At 52.2% G+C, this 24,529-nt stretch overlaps 1 protein-coding gene across 7 annotated transcripts in view; it reads right to left on the reverse strand.

The window, feature by feature from the left end:
• Positions 1 to 282: 282 nt before the first annotated feature.
• Positions 283 to 24,529, reverse strand: part of B3GAT1 (beta-1,3-glucuronyltransferase 1) — a 34,693-nt gene continuing 10,446 nt past the window's right edge. The window contains exons 2-7 of one of the 7 annotated variants that reach the window (XM_032133921.1): positions 15,636 to 15,754; positions 15,332 to 15,478; positions 12,118 to 12,590; positions 9,455 to 9,751; positions 3,850 to 3,967; positions 283 to 2,769 (exon numbers count right to left, since the gene is read on the reverse strand). In XM_032133921.1, the coding sequence (XP_031989812.1) occupies positions 3,881 to 3,967; positions 9,455 to 9,751; positions 12,118 to 12,590; positions 15,332 to 15,478; positions 15,636 to 15,639 (1,008 nt within the window). In that variant the 5' untranslated portion in view covers positions 15,640 to 15,754 and the 3' untranslated portion in view covers positions 283 to 2,769; positions 3,850 to 3,880. The other 6 variants (XM_032133924.1, XM_032133920.1, XM_032133922.1 and 3 more) reach the window with 6 other exon arrangements.

The raw sequence follows: 24,529 nt of genomic DNA on the forward strand, positions 1-24,529 counted from the left end.
TCCCTGCTTTTGCCTTAAAGCTGCCCCGGGATCTTGGGTCCTGGTTTCTTTTTTCTTTTTGTCCCTGTAAACACAAACTCGGGATTTAGGTAAACATGACGTTCTTTGAACTCACCAGCTCCAAGGCACAGAGGAGCTGCAGCCTCCTTAGGGAGAGGAAGAGATCAAACTCGAGCTGTGAATCCTTCAGGACCTCCAAGGAGTCGCTGCTTTCTGTGCCAGTAGCAGGATTCAGGCTCTGAGGGAAACACCAGACTGTGTCTGTAAGGGAGGTGCAGGGTATTCTGGCTCTTAGAAACCATCATTTTATTTAACAAATTTAAATACAGTTTGTTTAAAACTGACAACAGACAGTGCAGCTGGAACACACTCCATCCTGGCCACGTCTGGTCACACCTATCTCTGCTCCCCAGGGCCACGGCAGCTGAAAGGGCCCAGGCTCCTGTGGCCAGAGCAAATGTGCAGGGCTGTGTTCAGAACTCCATCCTTTGCATCTTTCTGGAAGTTATTTCCTTCCGAGGAGGGAAGGTTGGAACCCAGCAGGGACTGGAATTCAGATTAGTGAACCAAAACATGCAGCTCGGAGAGGACATCAGTTGGAAACTCTATCAATGTTATGAAAACGTGGTAGTCCTTGAAAAATGTCTCTTTCCACTGTCGGGTTTGCAGGCTGAAGGGAACTCAGAAGTACAATAACAGAATAAATCTACTTGAGTGCAGAGTTTTAATCCAAGATAACAATACCTGTTCCCACAGAGCAGCCAGCGGCATCCAACACTTTCTATCCAAGTAGTGCTTCAGCCACCGCATCTAAAAGGAACATTTTTGTAAAGGCTTCTGTGGCTGGGAACTAAAGAATGTGACTTTTCCCCAATGGTTCTGATATACAGTGGGGGAAAATAATTTACAAAAAATATTTTCCTTTGAAATATCAGGAAATACACAATGTCATTAGTCCAAGGAGAGACTTCTGTACCACGAAGCCAACAATCAAACCCAGAGCACTTTAATAGTTCTATATGTTAGGGCTAAAAAATAACCACATCTATTGCAGGATTACATTTTCCCCTCAGTTCAAAGGTAAAATTGTGCTTCAGACCTTTTTGAAAAAATTGGGACAGTGGGGGGGGGGGGTGATCAAAGGTTTGACAACAGTTATGAAGGGGGAGGGAATTTAGGGGTTTTGGATGGGGAGAAGGGGCCTGTTGTACCTCAGTTGTTACCTCAGCACATTCGGCAGCCTCAAACAGTCACCCACGGTGGCAGCACCCAGGTCCTGCTCCTGCACTGCTCAGTCCTGTCTCTCACCGAGGGGCAAAGCCCACCTTCAGCACCCCCCTTTCACCAACACTGCCCTTTGGTGTCACACACCGGGGCAGAGGTGACCGATGTCCTGCTTGATGCCACCTCGAGCCAGGTGCTGAGCCCAGGATCCCCTTCCCAAGGGTGCTGCTCTGTCCATCAGAGGTGACTGGGAACTGCTCCAGGGTGGTTTTTCACTCCAGGAGCTCTGCAGGAGCAGAAATAGGGGCTGAAGGGTACATTCCAGTCACATGGGAAATGCACTAAAATCACCTCTTAGCATCCAGTCCCTAGTTTGAAGCAGTTTTGAGTGGAAATTTGCCTTTATGTAGGAGCACCCTTCAGAGAATCCCACCCCTAATGCTCACAGGAACCAAATTAGGGCTAAACAGGACCAAGATCTGGATGAATGTTACGGTGTGTGGCCCCAGCAATCTCATAAATCCCCAGTTCCAATTATTTTAGCATTTTTAGAGACCCACATGCTGGAAACACGACTTCATCCAGGATCAGTGGTGAACTGGTGGTGATCAGCATCTCCCTGATCCTGTCCCTCTATCCCACTCTGGGGACATCCCCCAGGGGTGTTACAAGAACGATGGGGACAAACCTTCTAGCAGGGATAGAACGAGGGCCGATGGTTTAAACTAAAAGAGGATATATTAGATACAAGGACGTTCTTCTGCAATGAGGGTGGTGTAACACTGGCACAGGTTGCCTGGAGATGTGGTGGATGCCCCATCCCTGGGGAATATTCAAGGCCAGGAGCAACCTGGCCCAGCTGAAGGTGCCCCCTGCCCATGGCAGGGGGTTGGACCAGAGGACCTTTCCACCCCCAACCCTGCTATGATTCCATGAACGCCAAGAAATGGGAGGGTGCCCCCCAAACTGTGAAACTGAGGAAGGAAAAGGAGAGGGAATACAGAGAACAGCAATGCTTCATGGGTTTGTTCTAACCTGCCTTGCTTTTCCCCCTCCCCCAAACCCTTCCTGTCTTGTGCAGCGTAACAAACACTGATTAAAGTAGGTTTAAAATTAAGGGCTAAGGTGCCATCTCGGAAGGCAGCTGTCCCCTCCACGGCCAGAGAGCTGCTCGGGCTGTCGCACACGTGGCCACAAGGTCGGTGTGTCTCAGCAAAACCAGTCCCAGGGGCACTGCCGTGGCTCTCACCCTCACCCAGGTGCTGGCAAACAGCCCCTGCTCGGTGCAGCCCCATCCCGGCGGGGCTCCAGCGCAGCGAGCCGGGAGCTGGCAGTCCTGGCCTTTCTGTGCTTTTGTCTCCACCTCCGGAGCGTCTGCTTGTGCTCCGAGTCCAGGAGGAAGGGCAGGGGGTCCGGGCAGTTTATGTATGCAGTGTTGCTTGGTTTCAGAAGGCTAAAACTCGTGGGAGTCAGCAGAGGTCCTGGCTCCCGCCTGGCTGGCTGGGTGGGTGCTGCGGAGAGGAACCTTGCGCATGAAGAAATCTTCTGCAACAGAGACACAAGCAGCACGGGTATCACCCCTCTGCCTCGCTGCAGAGCCATCCCAAAGCCCTCTCCCACTGCAGGTCCCGAGCTGGGCTGCCTGGGCTGGGGGAGCAGCACTGGGGACAGCGCTGGAGAGCTCCAGCCCCTCTGCGAAGCCTCTCCCTGGCACAGAGAACCTGGTGCAGGCTCCCCTGCTGCCCTGCCAAGGCCACAGAGCAGCAGGCAGGGCCCCGTCCTGCTTCCCGCAGGGAATTTGCCATTCTTGGTAAAAATTCACCACTGCTGTGCAAATCTATGCCCTTCCTGCTCTTGCTTCTCAGGACTCGAGAGCAGCGACCTCCTCTCCCTCCAGGCCTGGTTCTACACTCGAGTTTAAGGGAATTGTGCACTTATTTTTTTATTATTAATGAAGCACAGCTCTACAGGCTGGGTGCAGATACAAGTGAATAGCTCGTCCTTCGCTCCTGCAGCCCCACTGCAGAAATACCCAAGGCATGAATAAACACAAATCAGCCATCAATGTGTGTGTTCTTTCCTCCTTTCCACTGCAAAAGACACCCCATGCTCTCCTCAGGTGAGCAAACACCTCAGGTGGGGTTTAGCCCACAGCTTCCCATACTCCTCACTGCCTCTGTGTGGCTTCAGTGTGGTTGTAAATTAAATATTTCCCTCAGTGATAGCTTCTGCCTGACTTCAAAATCCTTTGGCTGGTACTGCTTTAGCTTTCCTCAGGTGTTTGCAGGTGGATGAATCCACACCCTTCACCCCTGTGCTTCAGCTGTATTAGACAGTTAACAAGGCAACCTTGTTTAGACAAGGATCTTAATGGTGTAACTTCTGTCTAAATTCCTGCTCCCTGCAGGAGCTTCCCCTCAACCTCTCACCAGGTATTTAGCATTTTGTCTTAAAAACAGATTAACTTAAAAAAAGAGAGATTAACTAATGGTCTTGAGACGTTTGGCAGTAAGGGAAGGTCAGGGTGGTGAATAATGGAAATGAAAAAGGGCATTTAAAAGAGCTTTTATCGTTCTCCTGCCCCTTGTCTAGCTTCTCATTGCTGTTAGGAACGTGTGCTCTTACCTGGTGTTGGTCTCCGTTCAGCCATGCACAGTCAGATTTCCACATTGGGATCTGTGAATCCTTTCTTGCCCTCGTTCACCAGCACAGGCTTTTCTGTCCTTGTGTGCCAGACTAAAATCTGAAGAAGCCAGCAAAAGTCATTAGCTGCACCTCTCCAGTGCACTAACAAATATTCCTGCACATTAAATCAATAGTGCAATTTAACCAGCCACCCTGGAGCCTAATGGTGCATCCACCGCTGAGAGGGGCTTTGCATAAACCTTCATTTAGGCAGAGCTGCCGCTCTGCAAAATGCACAGTGCACAGAAATTACCCATTTTACAGTGTGCTGTCGTGGGACATTAACCTGCTCCTTCCATGTAGTTATCCAGCAGCTTCCTCGAAAGGCTCATCAGCCTTCCAATGGAGTAAGGCAGCTCCCTCCCAGCCAGGGAATCACATCCCTGCCTCCCCACAGAGCCAGTTCCTCACTCTACTTCTTGGTTATCACCTTACACCCCTGGTCTGTGGAGTCACTCAGAGGGGAAATGCAAATTCCTGATGTTCAGGTCACATTGTGAGGGAAGAGGCATCTGGCTGAGCGCCACCAGCTCTTCCCATCACCTCCCCTGCCTTCGACTGGGGGAAATAGAAACGGAATTTTTCAGCACATCCCTGAAAATCCGCTACTGGGCAGAAGACATCAGTCTGCCCCCTAACCTCGGCATCGCTTCTCTTTTCACTCTGGAATTCTTTCCAGGGCCTAAAAAGACAGGAGAGTGTCACCGAGCTGGGAAGGACTCGCTGCTGCTGCAGTGCTGGTGCAGCCTCTGCTGCCTCAGAGCTGCTGAGGCAGGAGCTGGTTCCAGAATCCTCCCTTCTTCCCACGAGCTCTGGGCTGCACACACCCTCTCATAACCCAGCACTACCCTAAGGATCCCCTCAAAAGCCCCCTCCCCAGTCCCTTTGGAATGCTGGCCCCACACAGCCACCCCCTATGCTGTACCAGGTATTAAAACCCCTCTCCAGCTTGCTTAAAACAGAACTGAAGCTTCTCCTAAAAGCTTCCCTCGGTCTTGGCAGCAAAGTTGCACAGAGATCAACATCTGTGGAGGAGAACTGGCAAAATCTGAGGTGGCTGAGTGTTTCCGGGGGGCTATTATAGGAAATTGTTTCTACTTGCTGTACTCAGACGGTTCTGGAAGCTGCTTAAAATACTCAATTATTCTCAGTGCTTTCCCCCTAGAACCAGGATTGCTGGGAGCAGCTTTATCCTCTCCGAGCAGGTTTCCTGCTCCCCCTCACCTGTGGCTCTTTCCCACCCCGTGGGGTTTCCCTCTGGTTGCCATGACAATCCCCTGCACACTGAATCCTGCAAACCACTTCCACCCGGCGCCTGCCTTCCTGAAAAACGAGGGCACGTTCTCCTTCTGAAGGATGAACAAAGCCCTTTTCAAACCCTCCTGGTTCAAGCAGAGCACCTTCCCCCTCCTTCCCAAGGAGCTTGTTTGACCAAATTCATCTCTGATGTGAGCAGTCACCTCCTGTGTGGAGCTTAAATCTCTGCTGATACTGAAGCAGTAGAGACCAACTGCTGGCTGGAGTGGGTCCAAAAATCCATTTCATCATCCCCCACAAGCACCTCAGAGCCCGCTTCTCAAAGTTATCCTGGATTCCAGCGCTGCTCTCCCCACAGCAGCGGCTCTGCTGCAATTACTGCGCTGCCTGCCCGGGAAAAGGCAAAACCAAACAGGGCTCACGAGCAGAAAGGATAAACCAGGTGCTGGAGAAATCCTATAGCCAGTTCTCCTCTCCAGTGGGAGCTGGTGAGAGCCCTTGACACTGCTGACACTCCACACTCAGCCCTGCTCGTGGCCCAGGGACTCACTCACACTTCAGCAGCTCTGACCACACGCTCCACAAGCAGTGGAGCACAGCTGCACGTGATCAGCCTTCTCCTTCAATTGGATCCCACTTCTGCACTGTTACCGCCAAATGTCAAAAAAGGGAGATTAAACGAGCTAAAATGGACCCATTTTCAGAGTCTGCAGCTTGATACAGCAGCTTTTACCATTTTTCATGCTGTGCTCTTTAACGTGGGAGGTAGATCACCATTTAGCACAGAAACATTTGCTTTTCCTTTCAGCCAGTGCTTGGTTTTTCCAACAAGCAGTGTGCTTCATGCCTCAGGGAAGCTTTGGCTCCCTCACAAGAGACCAAACAGTGAGTGGCACCAAATATCTGACTTTTCCTGAGCAGTGGTTTCATACAGGTCACCTGAGGGACTCCCCTTTGAAAATACTACTGCAAAACCCTTCCAGTCATTGCCAGCCCTGCCATTTGCAGTCACAGGACTCAAAGCAGATCTGGGAGATGACAGGGATTCATCTCCACAGCAGAACAATTCATTGTCTTCCAACAGGAGATTAAAAAGCAGACAGGAGAGTCGACCTGCAGTGGGAGGGGGTCGCAGGGCTTCCAGCACACAGACCCTCCCAGGAGGGGTTCAGGAGTTGTTGTTTGAAATGGAAACTACAGAATGTGAAGGAAAAGAGACACCAGGCTGAAAGGGCAGCTTTGCTCCCCGTCCTCCAGCCTGACAACAAAAATTTCCCCCAGCTGTGGCATTCATGGTGCCCATGGGCCCCCTGACTCTCCTTTCCTGGCTGAGCTCACTGCAGATTATTCTCCTGGGTGTTAATAGAAAATGGGGAGCAGAATGTCCCCCCCTTCCATCAGCCTCACGGGAATGTGAAGTCTCAGACCTCCCTCCTGTGCCAGTGGACTGAAGACAGGATGGTTTGATTTGGGGGAGTAGGGAAATGCACGAGCAGCAGAACTCCAAATGCAGAGAATCCTTGCAAAGCCCTGTTTCCTTACAGCTCCAGGATAAACCAATCCTTCCCTCCTCATTAGGAGGGATAACTTTCCCCTCAGCAAATAATACCAACTTTCTCTACTTTCTCCTTCATTTTGGGCAGCTCCCAAATCCAAGAAAATAAGCAGGATACGTGGCCTTTGGCCTAAGCTTCGGCTTTTTGCAGGAGTGTGTGTTTGTGGGCTGAATTCTGATCAATATTGCCAGTACAGCACTGCACACAGGGAAGGCAGCATTTTTGGAGAACAGATGCCTGTGCTTATCTTACACATTCCTCTGATCCCTCCTTAATGACTCTATCTAAGCACATCATAATTTTTAATGTAAATCTCCCTGCAAAGCAGGTGTGTGGTTATGTTTAACAGAAGCAAAGCATGACAAGTGCTGGGAGCACAGCAGAGAGAGAGAGAGAGAAAGGGGAGCCTGTGCTTTGATCTCAGGATGAGAGGACCCCAGACCACAGCTGGCTTTGGGCCTTCTCTGCTGCTGGCCCGAACTCTGCTCCTGGTAAAATGGGGGAGTAAAACCAGAAATGGAGACTTCCAGGGAAATGGAGGCTGCTGGCAGCAGCTGAAGCAGAAAGGCAGAACCCAACCTGCAAAGCTGCCCTCGGAGCTTGCCAGGAGCAGACAGCATTCAGCTCACAACAAGGACCCTTGTGAGCTCTCCCCAGCCCAGCCAAGAAAAGAAGCACAGTCTGCTTCCGATGCTGGGCAGCAATCCCTGCTTCTTCCTCCCCATCCCTGACCTGTGTCACAGCCCTGCCTGGCTCCAGCACCATTTGTTTCCTCCTGCCTGGAAACAACCTTTTCCTTCCTCTCCTTCCTCCGGTGTTCCTCCAAGGCTGTCATTCCCACCCGAACCTTTAGCACAGCTTCCTTCCAACAGGTATTTATTCACAGCAGGGACAGTAGGGCAAGGACTGAATGGAGTAAACACCCCTAATCTTCTGTGTACCAGCCTAAAAGCAGCCTGTCCATCTCTCCTGCCTGTTGGAAACACATTTATTTCCACACTGGGCCCAGGAACAGGGATCTGATTTTAATCCAGTCTCTTTCCCTAACCTCGGGAGGCTGCTTGTGTTATTTGTCCCAGCACTGGACAGCCAAACACAGACACGTGGATTCAGAGAGGCACAGCAGGTACCAGATAAAACCCAGACTTGCTCCTTTCCCTGGGCTTCTCCTCCTTATTCCTGGTTTCCTTATGAGGAAAACAGTGTGATCCCTGTTTTTTTCCATGGCTGGGGGCTGTGGAGCAGTGCACATGGAAATCAGACAAAAGGTATTAGAAGCTCTTTTTTTCCTATCCCAAAAAGGGATGGAGACCTGGATCCAGCACTGGGGCTGATGGCAATAACAACTTATTTGCAATAAAAGAACAATTCTGTTGGGGTAATTAAGCAATAAAGGCTCTCTAATTCAGACTGGCTGATGTTTATAACAGACAAAGGTGTGAGAGTGCTACACAGGAGTCTCTGATCTCAGAGGCACCCCCACCACAGCTCCAGTGTTTAGGGAACCCACTCACAAAGCTTCAAAGCCCTTGACAGCACCTCTGTTGCTGATGGGCTGTGGGTGACGCCTGTCACACTAACCAGCTTTGTCTCATGGTGTCTCCCACGCTCCCCTGTCAGCCCAGACAGATTCATCTCTCATCCTAGACTAGGAAGCCTTCAGGAGAGCCACCAGCATGCTCTGGGTTTCTGTGTTATTTAGCACATGGGGTCCTGCTCCATGTGCGCAGTCAGGATCGATCAGTCAGCTGACAGCAGTGAAATCCCCCCCAAACAAAGCTCCCTGGAAGCCTCCTGGAGCTCAGAGCAATATCCCAGGCACTAAAACATTTCTATATTAGCTCTGACACAGAAAAATCCAGGTTGTTGTGGGCACCTACAGCCCAGACATTGCAGAGATGTCAGGAGGGAGAAGACAACTTGGCAACAAGGCAGAGACTGTGTGAACAGCCCTTGGCTGTGGCTGCTGCTCCTGGGTTACAGCTCACACGGCCCCACAGAGCCAAACCTCAGCGTGTCACAGCACTCAAACCCCCTCAGGAACTCACATTAATTCACTTCAACCATGGAATTCCCTGCTCCAGGGGATCAGCAAGGCCACAGGAAAGCCCACCTTGAAAACAATTTTTTTTAGGGGTAGTGTAAGAAAGAAGAACAGCTACGGGGGAAAGAAGACTCTGTATTTCGAGGCTTATGCAACCACTAGCAGCCTGCAACCAAAACAGTTAAGTGCCCTCCACACATTTTAGTGAGTAATCACCCATTCCCTGCTTCCACGAAACGGGGGTGTGCTCCCTCCAAACACAGAGGAGCAGCCTGGAGGAGACTGAGGGGAGGCTCACAGCTGTCTGCGATTTCTTCATGAGGGGCAGGGGATGGACAGGCATTGATCTCTTCTTTCTGGTGAGCAGGGACAGGACCCAGGGAAGCGCTGGAGCTGTGTCAGGGGAGGGTTAGGCTGGATATCAGGGAAAAGGTTCTTCCCCCAGAGGGTGCTGGGCACTGCCCAGGCTCCCCAGAGAATGGGCACAGCCCCGAGGCTTCCAGAGCCCCAGGAGCGTTTGGACAGCACTGCCAGGGATGCCCAGGCTGGGATTGTTGGAGCAGGAGCTGGATAATCCTTCCAACTCAGGATGTTCTGCAATTCTGTGAAGTGATGGAATGATGGGGCTGACCGGGGTTTTCCCCCCCTCTGGCTCCTCACAACCCCCCACATGAGGACGAGCCCATACCTTAGTGCAATTGGCAGCCTTGGGCTCGAGGTCGTTGAGGGTGACCAGCTCCCGGAGCAGGCTGCTCTCCTGGTAGCCACCCTTGACTCCCCGCAGTTTGAAGTAGGCCTGAGAGCGCTGCAGGATGAGCCTGAGGTTGACGGCGAAGCCGGCCATGTCGATGGCGAAGGGGCGGTGCGGGTCGAACACGGTTTTCCAGCCGTACACCTTCCCCGCCGCGTTCACCTTGGGCGACTCGTAGCGCAGGCCGCCCACAAAGGCCACAGGCCACACCGACACCTTCCTGGTGCTGCGCATCTGGGGGCGAGCACACACAGGGACACGCTGACCCCCGCCCGTGGCTTCCGCGTGGTTCCCAGCAGAACCCATCCTGCGATCCCACGTCCCGAGCTCCAGCTGGAGCCGACAACCTGCACCCCACCCCGAGGCAACACCTCTGTGGCTCAGGCCTCACCTGTAAGAGGCTGCCCGTGCCAGAGCTGGACAAGTGAAGTGCTTTGGAAAGTGCCAGCTGGCAGCAATGGCCACGGAGCCGAGCTGGGCTCAGCACTGAAAACAAAGCGGCCAAAAAGGAGCGTCTCTGGGATTTATGAGTGGGGTTTTTGTCCAGCTGTCGGGCTCCACATGGGCAAAGACACAGGAGAGAAGCACCTTGTCCAAGGCCACCTGGAAATGCCGGAATGGCATGTCTAGGAAGAAAGGTGGTCTCTATTAAGGTATTTAAGCTGCGATCTCAGCCTATGTATGGCTAAGGGCATCTCCAGAGTGAGGTACTGCAGCTCCCCGCCTCGGGGCCAGCTGGGAAGCACAGCCTCTCCAGACATTCCCAGCAGGCAGGACAGTCCTTTCTCGCTGCTCCTGCCCCGTGGAACAACGCCGGGTGCCTCTGCTCCCTCCGGTCGCCAGAAATAGAGCGGAGCCACCAGGGGCTGCCTGCACTTGCCAAGGCAGATGCTTTGAATGCCACTCTGCCCGCTCACGCCCAGCACCCTGCCCTGCTCCCTGGCAGGCTCAGCCTCCCGTCCTGCTCTCAGCTCGCTCTCTTAGATCAGGGATCTCCCAGAGCTAATCTCATCACTGCTAATTACTGCAAACGAGAGCAGAAGAGCTCTGGCACTTGCCCTTCTGCATTATACAGCTGCTAACGGCAGCCCCTGTCCACAGGGAACAATAATGTGTGTCTCCTGCATTTCACAGCACATTTCCTTGGCTCAGTGACCTTAACTGCAGAGACATATCAGAGAGGAGAAGCCTCTACGAGCACAGCACACGAGTGAATGAAGGAATCCTTTCTGCTTTATTCATGTGAGGAGTCTGTCTCAAGATGCTGCCAGAGCCAGCCTTAAAGGGGACGGGGGAAGAAAGAAATTCAGTCTGAATTCACTTTCAGCTTTCAAAGCGTGTGTGTTCCTGTGGCTGTGCAAGCTAAAGTGAGAGCCGTCAGGGAAGGGAAAGAGGCATGTATGAGGAAATAAATAGGAGATCCCTATGGTATGAAAACTGGCAGCTGGTGGGGGAGGAAGCAATCCTCCTTTCTTGTCCCTTGCTGCAAGAGTTTGGTGTCAGGGGGAGGGAACAAGTAATTTCTGAGCTGGAAGCCAGGTGAGGTACCTGGCACTGTAAGACCGTTCAAACCTGCGGACAGGAGTTCCTTTAGAGCCCCAGTCGGAGTGGAACAAAGAGCAAAGGTGGAAAAGCCCGGGGAAAACTTCCCCTGCTCAAGCCCAATCAGATTGTCAGGGCACGCTGAAATTCAGCCCTGGAGCCACAAACTTCCAGGGGGAGATCTCGGCTCCTCTGCCTGCTGACAGCAGCCTGGGAGACATCCATGCCCCGGTGCTGCAAGAGGAATTGCTCCAGGGGGGAGAAGCTGTCCGTCTCCTGGCACAGAGACATCCCTCGCCCCAGCAGCGCAGGAAGGGCTCTGCTTTCCCAGCAGGGGAAGCAAAATCTCTGACCAACTCCCGCTCCTCAGGTGTGCATTAAGGCAGAGACAAGCACAGAGAACATCTCTGAACAAGATGTCCTGGAAACGCCGCGGCTGTGCTGACACAGCTCAGGGGTGGCTCTGGCAGGGCACTGCTGCCTCCCTCAGCCGGGGTCTGTGCGGAGCGGGCGCCAGGCTCCTGATAGCCACGGAATTTAACCTTGGGATGGAGCAAGCAAAGGCAAACGGCAGGGCAGGAAAAGGAGCTCCAGGGACCCCTCAAATAAAAACAGACAGGAATTAACAGACAGCCAAGTGGTGGAGAAGGAAGGTGGAAAAGGTCAGATGAGCTGGAAATCTCCGGGATGAGGCGAGGAAGAAGGGTGGCTGAGGTTTCTTTGCACATCGGGCAGCAGGGGATGTTCCAACCCTAACAAGGCTCCCCACAGGGGAAGGCGGCTCCTCATTAGCTCCCTTTCCATGGAAGCTGCCTCCTGCTCACATGCCACAGATAAACCGGGGTTCCCGTGGCTTCCCACGGGATGCTTTGACTCTGGGAAACACACAGGGTAACAGAGCCCCGAAGAAAAGCTGAGCACAGCTGCAGCGACTACAGCCAGGACTAATCCAGCGCTCAGGAGATGACATGCGCAGCATCTCCTCAGCTCACTCACGGCATCTCTCACCCCCTCCCCGTGCTAATCAGCCACGTTCAGCCCTCCCAGCCACCTCTTACCTCCTCGAAGAGCTCCAGGCTGTAGGTGTTATCATCATCAGCAAAGTAAACAATCCCGGGCTGGCTGTTGTTTTTGTTAAAGGTCTCTCTCAGCCACCTGAGGGCCAGGTTCCTCTGCATGGTGCCGCGGGGGATGCGGGGGTCCCTCATGTCCCCGCGCAGTTTGTAGTTGCGGGGTGTCTCCACGTTGAGGTGGGTGTAGTTGAGCCCCGTGTCCCGCAGCAGGCGGGTGATGAGCGGCGTGCGGCGCTGGGCATCCTCCACCAGGATCCAGTGCAGGTTGGGCACGTGCAGCAGCGTGTTGGCCAGCCGGGTCAGCTCTGCCTTCTGCACGGGCCGGCTGTAGGTGGGGGTGACCACGTGGATGGTGGGCAGCGTGTCCGACCACGGGGGTGGGCGCGTGTACACGTACTCTGTCCTCACCACCTCCACAATGTCCCGGTCCGACAGGCAGTATTCCTTGGAGTCCAAGCCTGCAGCGAGATCACGCTGGGAGTCACCACCATCATCTGAGCAAGGGCATGGAGAGAAGAGAAAGCCGCATGGACTCGGGTGTCCGGCACCCCCTGGCTGAGCCAGCAGGCTGCGGCCACCAGCGGGTCACCCCCGTGGGTGCGAGGAGAGGAAACGGGCTCGGGTGGAGGCTTTCATAAATAAGTGCACGGATAAATAAAGGAGTCAGGGACAAACACACGTGAGAAAAGAAGATTCTGCTGCTAGAAAACCAGCATAAATAAAAGGCCATAGAGCCCAGGACAACTGGGCTGAGTGCTCACAACAAGGAGGTTCAAAAAGCACCCAGAAGAGACGGGATCGTAGAGCGATTGGATCTAGATCAAGAAAATAGCCACATGGACTGATGATCCATCATCCCTGAAGAGCTCCAGTGCTCTGGGCACCGTGCTCAGTGGGACAGGACTCATGGCTCTGCACTCAGGCACTGGGGCACCTGGACTGGGAGGCAGGGGAATAACTGGTGGAAAACACCAGGCCAATGAAGATCTCCAGCAGCGTGGTCTGGGCAGGACACTGCAGTGCCCCACTGCTCTCTGACAGGCACAGAGAAGTGGGGAAAGACACGCTTCAAACCCAGAAATGGAGAGTGAAAATTAAAGCCTGTAATTGTAGGTTTTTCCTGCAGAGACTTTCCCCTGCCTTTAACTAACCTGCCTCAAAAAGGCCCCTCCAGCCTCTGAACATAACAGCCCCCTCAGGGGTGCAGATGTGAGCAGTGAACTGCCTAAAGATGGGATACTCTGATCCAAACATATGAAATTCCTGCAAATTGTTCACAATCAGCTCAAGGGAAACCAATGTTGACGCACCTGCCACTTTTCCAGGGTCCAACTTCCCCAGTTTCCACTGCAGAGCAGTGGGAATGCCACGGTCTGCAGAGATGAAGGGGGACCCCCACTCAGGATGTAAGCCTGCCTCTCCAGTGGGCACAGAACACTTTGAGCCATAGATTTTGCAAAATCAGGTAACTACCAGGAACTCGAGATGAGAAAGAACAGGAACAGAGAGCCATTAGATCTGGCCCAGCAGGGGGCTACCCATGGCTTTTTCATAGCATGTTATTCTTCCAGCAGCACAGGCTTTGATACCTGAACCACACGAAGGCCTCGTACTCCATGGCATTGACAGAGGGGGGTCGGTATTTGAGGGAGGGAACAGGGTACGTGTTGATAGCAGGCCCCATGTACTGCAAAGCACCTCAGCATCACACAGCAGAGCTCTCTGCGAGCAGAGAATGCTGGAATCAATTCAGAAATCAATCTGTGAAATTCATTGGACACAGACACAAATGAAATTAGCCAGGACAGTGCCCGAGACAGTTTGCAGCCCTGCAGGTCAAAGCCCCAGCTGTAAGCCCTGGCACGGGGAGGCTCTGCTGTTCTGGGCATCTCCAGATGCACATCTCTCTCAGCACCTGATAGCAGAGGATCTCAGAAACGCTCCACAAGAACAAAATGATTCCTCTCGAGAGCTTTGAGGTTGGTCTCTACCACCACTCACTTTCCACTGGGGGCTGTGAGAAGCAGAGAAGTGTCTTATCAAGGTCATCAGGAGTTCTTGACTGAGTCATTGGAGCAGTCTCTGTGCTGTAACTGCAGTAACCATTCACAGAAAACAGCTTTTAGGGCAGTGAACCAAACTGCTGTACGGACAGGCAGCGTGTTTTCAGTCATCTTTAAAGTCCTGTTTTAGAGCCCAGTAGATCCCTCACCCTCTGAAACACTGTCCCCAGAAGGGACCAGAGCCGTTTTTTCCTGCCCAAAGCCTCAGGGGTGGCTGTCAGGAGAAAGGGAAAGCTGCTCGGGACAGACGGAGCTTCCTACAACTCAAGCTGCACATCAGTGCCCAGCAAAGGGATAAGCAGCTGTGGAGGATGGGGACAAACTCTAAAAGGGAAGAGAATCCCTCAGAGAAAGGGAACAGAGAGGATGAAAGGGTCCTGCAAATGAGCTGGCCTTCTTCCCCCAGACCAGCCTGCCTACAGCAGAAGGGCAGAGCCAAGAAGGAAGGTGGCAGAGGGCAGCGTGGCTTCTTCCAGCCCCCAAGAGCCCTCACGGTATTACGGTCCTTAGGTATTACTGCTGTGCCAAGAACAGGACCAAGCTAGGATGCTTCCAGCCGAAAGAACTTCCTACAGCCTCCAGATTTGGGCCAGGGCTGTATTTACTGCAGTGTGTGACAGGCCGTGTGGAAGTCAACTTCTCATAGCTTTGTAACTCCCCCAGGCAGGTGAGATCTGGCTCTGCCTTCTCCTTCTAGTGCAAGAGCACTGCTTTCTGCTTTCCTTAAAAAGTGCTCTCAGCCTCACGTCTCCTGGAGCAGCTGCCTCGAGTGGCAGTTTTGTTTCCTCTGCTCTCTTTGCAGCTTTCCTGCTGGAATAACTCTGTCTGCAGAGAGCTGCAAAGGCCAGCAGGGAGGGAATCCTCTCTCAGGGAACAAAGAGAAGCAGCACTCTGGATTTAGGCCATAAAGAGCTCTCCAAGTGCAGTGAGCACATCCCATGACTTGGAGTTTGATGCCTCTGGAGGACCCCTACGAGCACTGGGCTGTTCCTACAGCAGAGGTGGGGAGGCTCCTGCATGGGCATGGTCTGGGAGCTGAGATGAGCATGGCTGCCATGGAGAAATGGAATGAGAGAGGAGATGAGGGCGAAGGGGGGATGCGCGGACTTGGCATGGGCTGGTTTGGTTTCTCTCACCCTTGTGCACTGCAAGCAGCGGAGCAATGGTGCTCTGGTGCCACACGGTGATTAGTAGTGTCCAGGGCAGAACTATCAGCACGATAGCCAGGATGTCTCGTCTCTTCGGCATCTCCAAGACTGACTGGGCCCACAGCTCCTCATTACCTGACAGTGAAAACCCCAGAGACAGAACAGCAGAGCACATGGAGAACAGAAATAAATGGGCAGGAAGGAGCAAGGACAGAGAGAGAGAGAACGCGAGAGAGGGAGAGAGCAGCGAAGGCGACACGACTCGTGGGTCTTACCAGTGCTTACAACCCACCCATTGCAGAAGCAGGTTTGCAGGGGCCTCGGCTGCTGAGCCCAGGAGCAGGAGAGCACTTCTGCAGGGCACTGCTGGAGCTGCCAGCAGGAACCTCAGGGACTCATGTGGAAGCAAACCTGCAACACAGAGCAAAGGTGAGTAGGCAGAGAAAGTACCAGAATTCCCAAATCCTCCTCAAGAAGAACAGACCCCACTGAGGCAGTGAGCAGCAGCAAAGTGTCCCACCCCTCCAGGGAGATTCCTCCTGGGTGCCCAGGGCCTTGCTTTCCCCTTGTCAAGCAAGTCCCTCTTGCCAGCCAAATGAAAGCTGCTCGGTGCCGCAGTGTCTGAGCCATCCCAGCGGAAAAGAACCTTCCCCACGAGCCAGCCAAGCCCACGGAAGGAGCAGAGACTGCCATGACCACACCACTGCCTGACACATCACACATGCTGTGATCCCCCAGATCCTCTCCCTCGGCCGGGCAGAGCTCTTGGGGTGGCTGCACCTCTGCTCCCGTGGCACAAAGACGTGATCCCATATTTTTCCCCATCCGTATCCCCTCGGCTCGGCCCATCCTGCCAGCAGCTCCAACACAGCCAGTTTTAGCTCAGGCTTCCAGCAGCCTGCTCAGGTTCATTCCCCCTCAGAGGTGCTGTGCCTGGAGTATATTAAAGTGCCACAATGGCTTAGTTTGATGCAACACGAGCACATACAAGATTTAAGCAGACCGTGTTTTACCCGGGCGCCGCGGCGAGCAAAGCACAGCACTTAGCGGGGCTGCCACGCAGGGTGGGCAGTTTGCAAACACGGGTAGCAGTTTAGTGCCGCTGCTCCCATGTGGGGGAACGCATCAGAGGCTGCTAAAAGGGCTGCAGTGCAGGCAGGGAGAGCCCAGGGATACTGCAGAGGGAGCAGGATGCTCTGGGAAAAGCACTGCTCTCCTGCCGCCAGTGATTTGGGAATTATCAGACCCCTCCTTCAGTCAGAGGGAGCTCCTTGAGCCTGGGCTCTTGATGCCACGCTACTTGTGCAAATGTTTTCTCAGAGCTGGCTTTTTCCTGGTGGCATGGGGCAGGCATGGAGAAATCCAGGTTCAGATCCCTGATTAGCCCGAATTGGATTGATGCCAATTTCCCTTGGCCCCTGGGCTGTACAGCCAGCCCCTGGCATGGAGCCCACTTGGAGCGAAATGGCTCCAAGAGCTGACATGTCTTTCCTCTAAAGGAATCTTGCAATCAAGCGATATTCAAGTGGCTGGACAGAACCTGGTTCTTCCAAATTAGCACTTCAATCACAGAGGTATTAATTTACCAGGGAAAACAAGAGGGAGGGAGGACATAGGTTGGGCTTTGTCCTTAAAAGTGACATGTAAATGTTCTTCAACTAAAGTTTCAGTGAACACTTGTTTTTTTCCACACATACAAAACACAAACTTGTAGGAAAATTTCCAGCCAACTCTAGCAAACAGCCAGTTCCCCAGCCAGAGCTCTCTCCTTTTTTTCAGAATTGGTGAAAGCAGCCTCATTCAGACAAAATAAACCAGGGAGGAAGAGGAGGAATTATTCCAGCAAGCATCAGCCTTCTGCTGCCTCCCTTTCCAGCTCTCAGAGCCAGAGAAATCCCGCTGGCCTTGCTCTGCCAAATACAGTGCCCTCAGGAAAGAGCATCTGGCCTCATCCCTGCCGTCCCTGCGGTCGCTGACCGTGCCTGAACAGAGGACATGGAGTGTTGGCATCCTTTGAATCCTCGGATAAAGCTGGAACACATCCCTTGAGTATCCCCTGCCAGGGCCGGGCTGTAGGGGGCAGCTGGAAAGCCTGAACACCTTACCCGGTGAAGTGCCTTCCCCAGAAATGCACCAAGGACAGGATTCTGCTGCTGGAGAGGGGGTGGGAGCAAATGACAGCTAAAAAAGCCCCTCAGAGCCCATCCACAGCCCCTGGCCAGCTGCCACGGTGGGCTGGCATCACCAAATGCCCTGTTTGTCACCGGCAGATTCCTCCAGACACAGTGCCCCTACCTTAAAGCTGCCCTTTCCCTGCCTCCTGCCCATCCAGGCTCAATTCAGCCTCCTCCCGTGGGTCAGGCTGGGCTTGGAATGATGGAAAATGAGCACCTTTGGGCTGGGATGCTGCTCTGCTTTCCAACCCCTCAGCACAGGGGAGAACGAGCAGGCTCCAACGATTTGTGCATCGATTCCTTTTTATTTGCTCCGGAGCATTCAGCAGCTCCCTGGTCACTCAGCTGTCACTCTGGAGCTCCAGCTGGGCCAGCACAGGCCACTCGTGGGCAAGCAGAGAGAGCTGCCAGGCACAGGGAATGTTCCCTTCCCTGTCCCCCCAGAGCTGGCTGAGCTCTGCTCGCACCATCGGTGCTTCAGGGCTGCAGATGCGACTCAGATGCAGTGGCTGCAATTAATATCCCCAAAGGGACACGACCCCAGGGTGGGTCCCGGATGCTGATGGGTGATGGCAGGGACATGGAGCCAGAGCCTGACCCCAGTTCTGGCCACGCTCTGCACCCCGAGCTGCCTGGCAGCACCCCCAGAGCACCACAGGCTCTGCTCTGCAGCAAAGGCATTTCCTCACTGCTAATTCCTGAAGGGATTCGCTTTTATTGATGACCCTGCCTGAAGGACACGGTAAGAATTCCTTGGGGCTGCTGTGAGCACTGTGAAATCTCCATCCAGAGTATTTCAAGCTTCCCTCTCCAACACCCTGATGCCACCGAGGGCCTCGGTGCGAGGTGACGCCGGCTCTCAGTGTCACAAAGCCACGCTCCCCCCTCTCCTTGCGTGCCAAAGGCGAAATCCATTTCCTCCCGTGAACATCAGCCAGGAATACACGTGAGCCTGTGATTTTACACTGCTGGTGAGACGAGTCACAGCTTTGCAGCCCGAGACAAAGAGCTTGCCCTAAATCCCAAAATTCCCTTGTTGCCAAAGCCAGGCGACGCTTTTTGCTGCTATTCGTGGCACGAGACAAAAATTGGTCTGGGAAAAAGGATTCTCCTCTTCAAGGCATTCACTCCACCCCTGCCCCATCGTAACACCACTCTCCTTTTCCCACTGACAGTGCTCGAAACAAAACCTGCTTCGTTCAGATCGTCAGTTTTAAACTTCTGCCATCTCCTCTTCCCCAGGGAAATGAAGGAGGAGGAACAAATTTAAGCATCAATTAAACCGATCAAACTCTATTTTCCACTACAGAAAGTATCCCGCCTTTTTTTACTTTTTCACTTTTGAAAAGTGAGGCGAAGGACACAAACCACTGGCTCGAATGTGATTTTGGGGTTAAAGTACTCCTAAAACAAAGGAGTTTTGCACGGTTTTGGGAAGAATCAGGTGCCACATGACGAGAGAGATCCCCATCCTCCGGCAGAGGGCAATGGTGTCGAGGAATGACAATATGGAAAGGGCACTGATCTAATAAAAAAGCTTTAATAAATCCTGGAGCCACGTGTCGGTAACATGCTGGATTATTAAACACTGAAGGTTCTTTTTTTAAATCAAGTTAATTGGCATCATCTCTGACACTTGCCATAGGAACGACTGATTTGATCTGCAACCTTTATAGTCAGTTTTACCTTCATTCCTCCTTTGGGGCTGCTCAGCCCCAGTGTCATTAATCCTTGGTTTGCCCACATTGAAGAGAAGCGATTTAGAAAATGTTAAACTAAGGAACGGCTTGATTTGAATTCGTACCTATACATCTAACTGGAGTAAAAACATTGTCTAGATGTAAAAAAAATACACCCAAAAAAGTCCCCAAACAAACATAGCAAACACTTTGTTGTGCTCCAAACCAGCCAGGAAATAACAAACAAACGCTGCCAAAACCTGCAACAAAAGCTTTACAAAGAAAATAAACACTCACACTTCAGGATATTCTCACCAAAAGCTTTTCCCTCCAGGCAAAGTATCCCCAAAATTTCAGCACAGGGTTCCTTTCACTTTTGCAACAGCAGCTGATCCCTGCTGAAAAATGATGCTGGAGTGGCACAGGGCAGAGCTGGTCCCTCTGCTCTGCCCACCCCAACTCACAACCCCTGGGATCCCAAAAACCCCTCTGACTTCACACCCAGGCTCAGGCAGATGTCTGGCACAGAAATGAACCGCAGGGATGTGAGTGCAGGGGTGTCCTGCCCACTTCCCAGAGGGGGAAACTGAGGCACGGGGTGGGCACAGCACAGCAGACTCTGGGGACAAGGCTGGGTCAGGACAAGGGGCCAGGTTGGATGGGGTTGGGAGCAGCCTGGGATAGTGGAAGGTGTCCCTGCCTGTGGCAGGGGGTGGAATGTTATGGGCTTTAAGGTCCCTTCAACCCAAATAATTCTGGAATTCCGGGATTCTGGAGCAATTCTGAACTCCAGGTGCTCCACTGCTCCCTGCTCCCTTCCACGCTGCTTGGCAGGGGATGGGCACTCCAAGGCTCTGTCTAAGATTTTTGGTGTTTGGCAGAACAGCCTTGTAAAGTACAGGCTAAAAATAAAGGTAGTAATAAAAGCCTCTTGCTCGTTAATTACTCTGTAAGCCATTACTGCCTAAAAACCCCATAACTTTAATGGGGGCTATTATAAGTATAGTAGCAAAACTGTGGAGCTAATTACTGTTTAGTTATTAAGCAGAACATAGCCAGACCTGAGTAACGAGCACACAGAATTGCTGCTTCTTGGAGGATTTAATCAGGGGTGGTGTTTCCAAGCTCAGATTCTCCTGATCCAGGGGACAAAAGGACAGAGGATTTTCAGGCCAGACCTCCCAGAGATCTGCGAGGGGGAATGGCCACCCCTGAGCTGATCTGTGCAGCACAAACCTTGGGCTGCAGGTCAGCAAAGGGAGAGAGAATGATCAGAAATGTTCCAGATCTCCAGAAGAATTCTTCCAGCTACAGGAGACCCGGATTCATCCGTGGGAATCCAAACTGTGGAGCCAATGCTGCGGTGGAGGGTGAGGGTTTGCATCATCTCTTCATCCAGCATTTGTTGCCTTCTTTTAAAAATTAAAAATAATTCTGTGGCCCAGAAATACAGAAATAATGTATTCTTCTTTTTATTTATTTATTTATTTTTAATTTCAGAAATTCAGGAATACTGGAAAAGCCTGGTTAAGGAAGCTCAGTTTCAGGAGGCTGTTTTTATCACTCAATATTTTCTCCAGCTTCACCTACAAACCACAGTCACTGCACTTGCCTTGGCTACAGAGCCATTCCTTGTGTTTTCCAACTGCCAGAGAAATTAAGGCACAAATTTTCCCTGACCTTGCAACTGCTGAGGCAAAACCTGACCCACTCTTCCTCCTTCCAGCCTGAGCCCTGTTGCCACAAATGGGATCAAGAACACGGCTTATCTCCCAGGAAAAAAAAATATTAACCAAGCTTCTCAGAACAACACTTAAATTTTAAAGCAAGCATGAGTAAAGTGGATCAAGGGAGCTCAACACAAGCACAATTAGCTGCTGGAACTTACTGCCACAGGATACTGAGAAGAACAAGAACTTAACAGGATTCGAAAAAGGATTAGTTGTGTATGTGAATAAACTGCATATCCAGAATTAGAATGAACCACCCACCAGTTTGGAAAACGTATAAACCCTTGAGTTTCAGAGCTTCAGCCAAATTTTAACAAGCATCAGAAACTTTCTCTTCTCCAGATTAATCCCCCCTCCATGGTACAATCAGGACAGGAGGTGTGGTGGCACTGCTCTTATGCTGTGACACAGTCCCAAGATTCCACTGCTTCCAACAGCAAGGCACATCTCCTGGGAAAGCTTTGAAAGATTGGATTCATTGTCCTAACGTGTTCATTTTCCTGTACAGGTTCTCACACTGCAGTCATCACCACAGTGCCCAAATGCTGTTTAGATTTCTCTCTAGCTACAGGCACTGCACTTCCTTTCCTTGTTGCTCCAAAGGGATCTTTTCCAAAGGTGGAAAAGGCAGGAGTCCTTTTATTAAGTGATTTTGGAAAGGGCTGAACCCGGGCTTTGCAATCTCCTTGTGCTAAGCAAAAAACGTGTCACACACCTGGCACCAGCAGTGGAGAGGCTGCTGCGGGTCCTGGATGCCGGCGAGAGCCTCACCAGGGAATGCATCAGTTATTGGGGCCCTTTCTGCTTCCAAAGGATGCTCTGCTCTGCCAGGATTGGCAGCGCTCCCTCCAAGCCAGGAAAGCTGTGGCTTGACTCAGGTCTGGGAGGAGAAAGCCTCTCCAGCACCCAATCCTCCTTGATAAACGGCTGCACTTCGCACACGGCTTTTAAAAAGCATCTCCTCCGAGATGAAAAGCTGTTTGACTTACAGCCTACTTCCAAACCAGAGAGGCAACTGGGAGTTGTTTTTCTTTGGGAAAAGTTGGTGGATTTTCCTTACAGTTCCTTGTGGGTGAATGCTGGGAAAATGCTCCAACAATTAGCTCATTTAAGGGTTTCTGCATCAAGTCTCCTCATCTGGTGACACAAGACACCTTGAGCTGTCCCCTCTGCTCAGCTCAGACCACATCAGCACTGCCAGCATCAGACATATTCCCAGGCTCTCTATTTCCACCTCTGTGGTCTGCATTGCACTGAATATTTTGTGCACCGCTGACTCCCGTGGATCTGAAAAAGTGACATTAACAAAGGATGACCCAATTTCAACGTGATTGGGCTAAATTCCACAGCTTCACAATAGGCTTTGCATATGCTTGTCCAAGGGGTTTGAAGGCATGTGCTGCCACGTGACACCTCATGGGAAGAGGTGGCAGGTCAGAATGACCTAAACCTCACTTTTCCAGAGGAAAAGCCTCACCTTTCCAACCTGCAGGCCAGAAAACTGCATTTCTCCAGGATGAGCAAGGGTGAATCGTTGAGCCAAATGTGTCAAGGCTTCCTCTGGACATTCCTTTCTCCCTCTAGCCAAGGAAGCCTAACAAGCCAAACCAGTACAACACGACAGAAGGATAAAAGGAGACAGACTGTGGTGCTCACTGATGCTGGAGCAAAGATTGCATCACCTGCACCACTCCACAGCTTCTGCTGGTGATGGCTGAGAGGCTTTTAAACTCTGTCTGATTTAATGGTGAAGGATTCTGTGGGTGCATCTGGAGCCCTGGGCTGGTGGGACACTCTGGGAGCTGCCTCCCCTTACGCTGGCAAGTTCACAAATCAAACTTCAAACGGGAAGAGCTGTGCCCAGCAAGCCACAGAGCCTCATTTTATCTCCCAATGTTCTCAGTTCCAGACCTGGAGATGAGACTGCTTTCCCTCCCACAGCCAGTGCCAGGGGGGCACAGCAGGGCAGGGCACACACCTTTGGCATCACCTGGGAGCAGCTCAGCAGACCCACAGCCACCAGCAGTCATTTTTAATTAAAGAGTTCTTCCCTACCCCTAGAAGAAAAGAAATCCTGCTCTATTTAAAATGAGTTATTAATAACCTGATTCTAATGTATAAAAGAAAAGGGGAAAAAGAAGCTTGCAGAGCTGTGAGCAAGTTTGCCCTCTCCCACTGCACAAAGCCACCACTGGGCTCTCTAAACACCTTAAAAAGGGATTTAGTTTTTAAAAACACGATTATTCTCTTTTCAATAGCAAACATCAATATCTTAAAGGTGGTTTTTTTTGAAGCCTGGGGGGAAAAAAACATGAAGGCATCCAAATTCTCCATCACTTTTGGAGACAGCAGCTGCTGTAGGCACAAGTCCCTGAAGACAGAGCTGAAGTGGAAATTGCTTTGGAGCTGCTGGACGCTGTGCAATGTCCAGGTGAGGAGATGCTCCAGACAGGCAGCCAGGAGTGCTCCTTGCCCTGGGAGCACAGGGAGGCTGTTCCTGCCTGGGGGAGGCAGAGTGCTCCAGGCAATGCTGTGAATTCTCACCCGCATCTCCTCCCTGCTCCTCCCAACACGTGCTGCTCACGAGCTGGGGGAGCCTGGAAGGAGCTGCTTTGTATTTCAGAAGCACCCAGAGCAGCCACTGAGGGAATTTCAACCGAGGAGTGTCTGGGCTGTAAATTCACGTTTGAATTTCTGCCTTATTCCAAACCACCTTTTCACTGCAGAGGAGCTGCCGGGGCTCCCAGGTGAACTGCTGCACCCTGAGCCAGAGTCCTTGCTCCCTTCTGTCCCAGCAACACCGCAGCACACCCCAGCACTGCAGGAGCAGATTTATGGCACAGCAGTGCCAGTCACAGGAGTATTTCCTGCAGGTTTTCATTCCTGTGGCCTTTCAGGACAGGCCTAGCAAAGCTCAGCGTGGCACTCAGAGTGCCGCTGGTCAAGAAACCAGCCACAAACCACTAGAGAGAAAATTCCCAGCTGCCATCCCCGTTGGACGGCTCCTTTAAAGGGATGGGGCTCAAATCCTGATGCCTCTCAGTGCAGGGTGCCCAAACAGGGCACAGAGCCCGACAGCCTGTGACCTCTGCAGGAGTCACTAATGGGACTGAGGAATTAACATTGATTCTTTGATGCCATAGCGTGGAAAGGGAAGTGCGGGGGGGAATTCGGAATGATTAAGCAGATGCCCAACCATAATTCAGCAGCTTGCAACGCAATCAATCGGTGCTCGCAGCCCCGCAGTCCATTAGTGCAGCCACGAACCTGCACACGCTGCTTGGAAGCAGGAAGGTCATTTTTCAATTGTTTCCATTGGATTTCTGGTCCCTGCAGGAATTCTGACCCTGCTGGGCCTGCTCAAAGGAGCACTCGGGGCTTCCCGTGGTGCTCTCATCCTCCTTCCCTCCCCAACTCCCTCCCCAGGGAACACGAAGGCTTCTGCCTGCCTGGGAACCTTTGACGTGTCAGGATAACCTGGCCCATCTTCCATTTGAGAGGCATTTGGCAGGGAGCCATTCCTTCTCTTCTAGCAGCATAAAACCCCACGTGCCAATCCAATAAACCCGGAGCTATGCCAGCATTGCCCGAGGAAATGGGATT

The sequence above is a fragment of the Corvus moneduloides genome, chromosome 25 (genome assembly GCF_009650955.1).
Source record: "Corvus moneduloides isolate bCorMon1 chromosome 25, bCorMon1.pri, whole genome shotgun sequence".
NCBI classification, from domain to species: domain Eukaryota; kingdom Metazoa; phylum Chordata; class Aves; order Passeriformes; family Corvidae; genus Corvus; species Corvus moneduloides.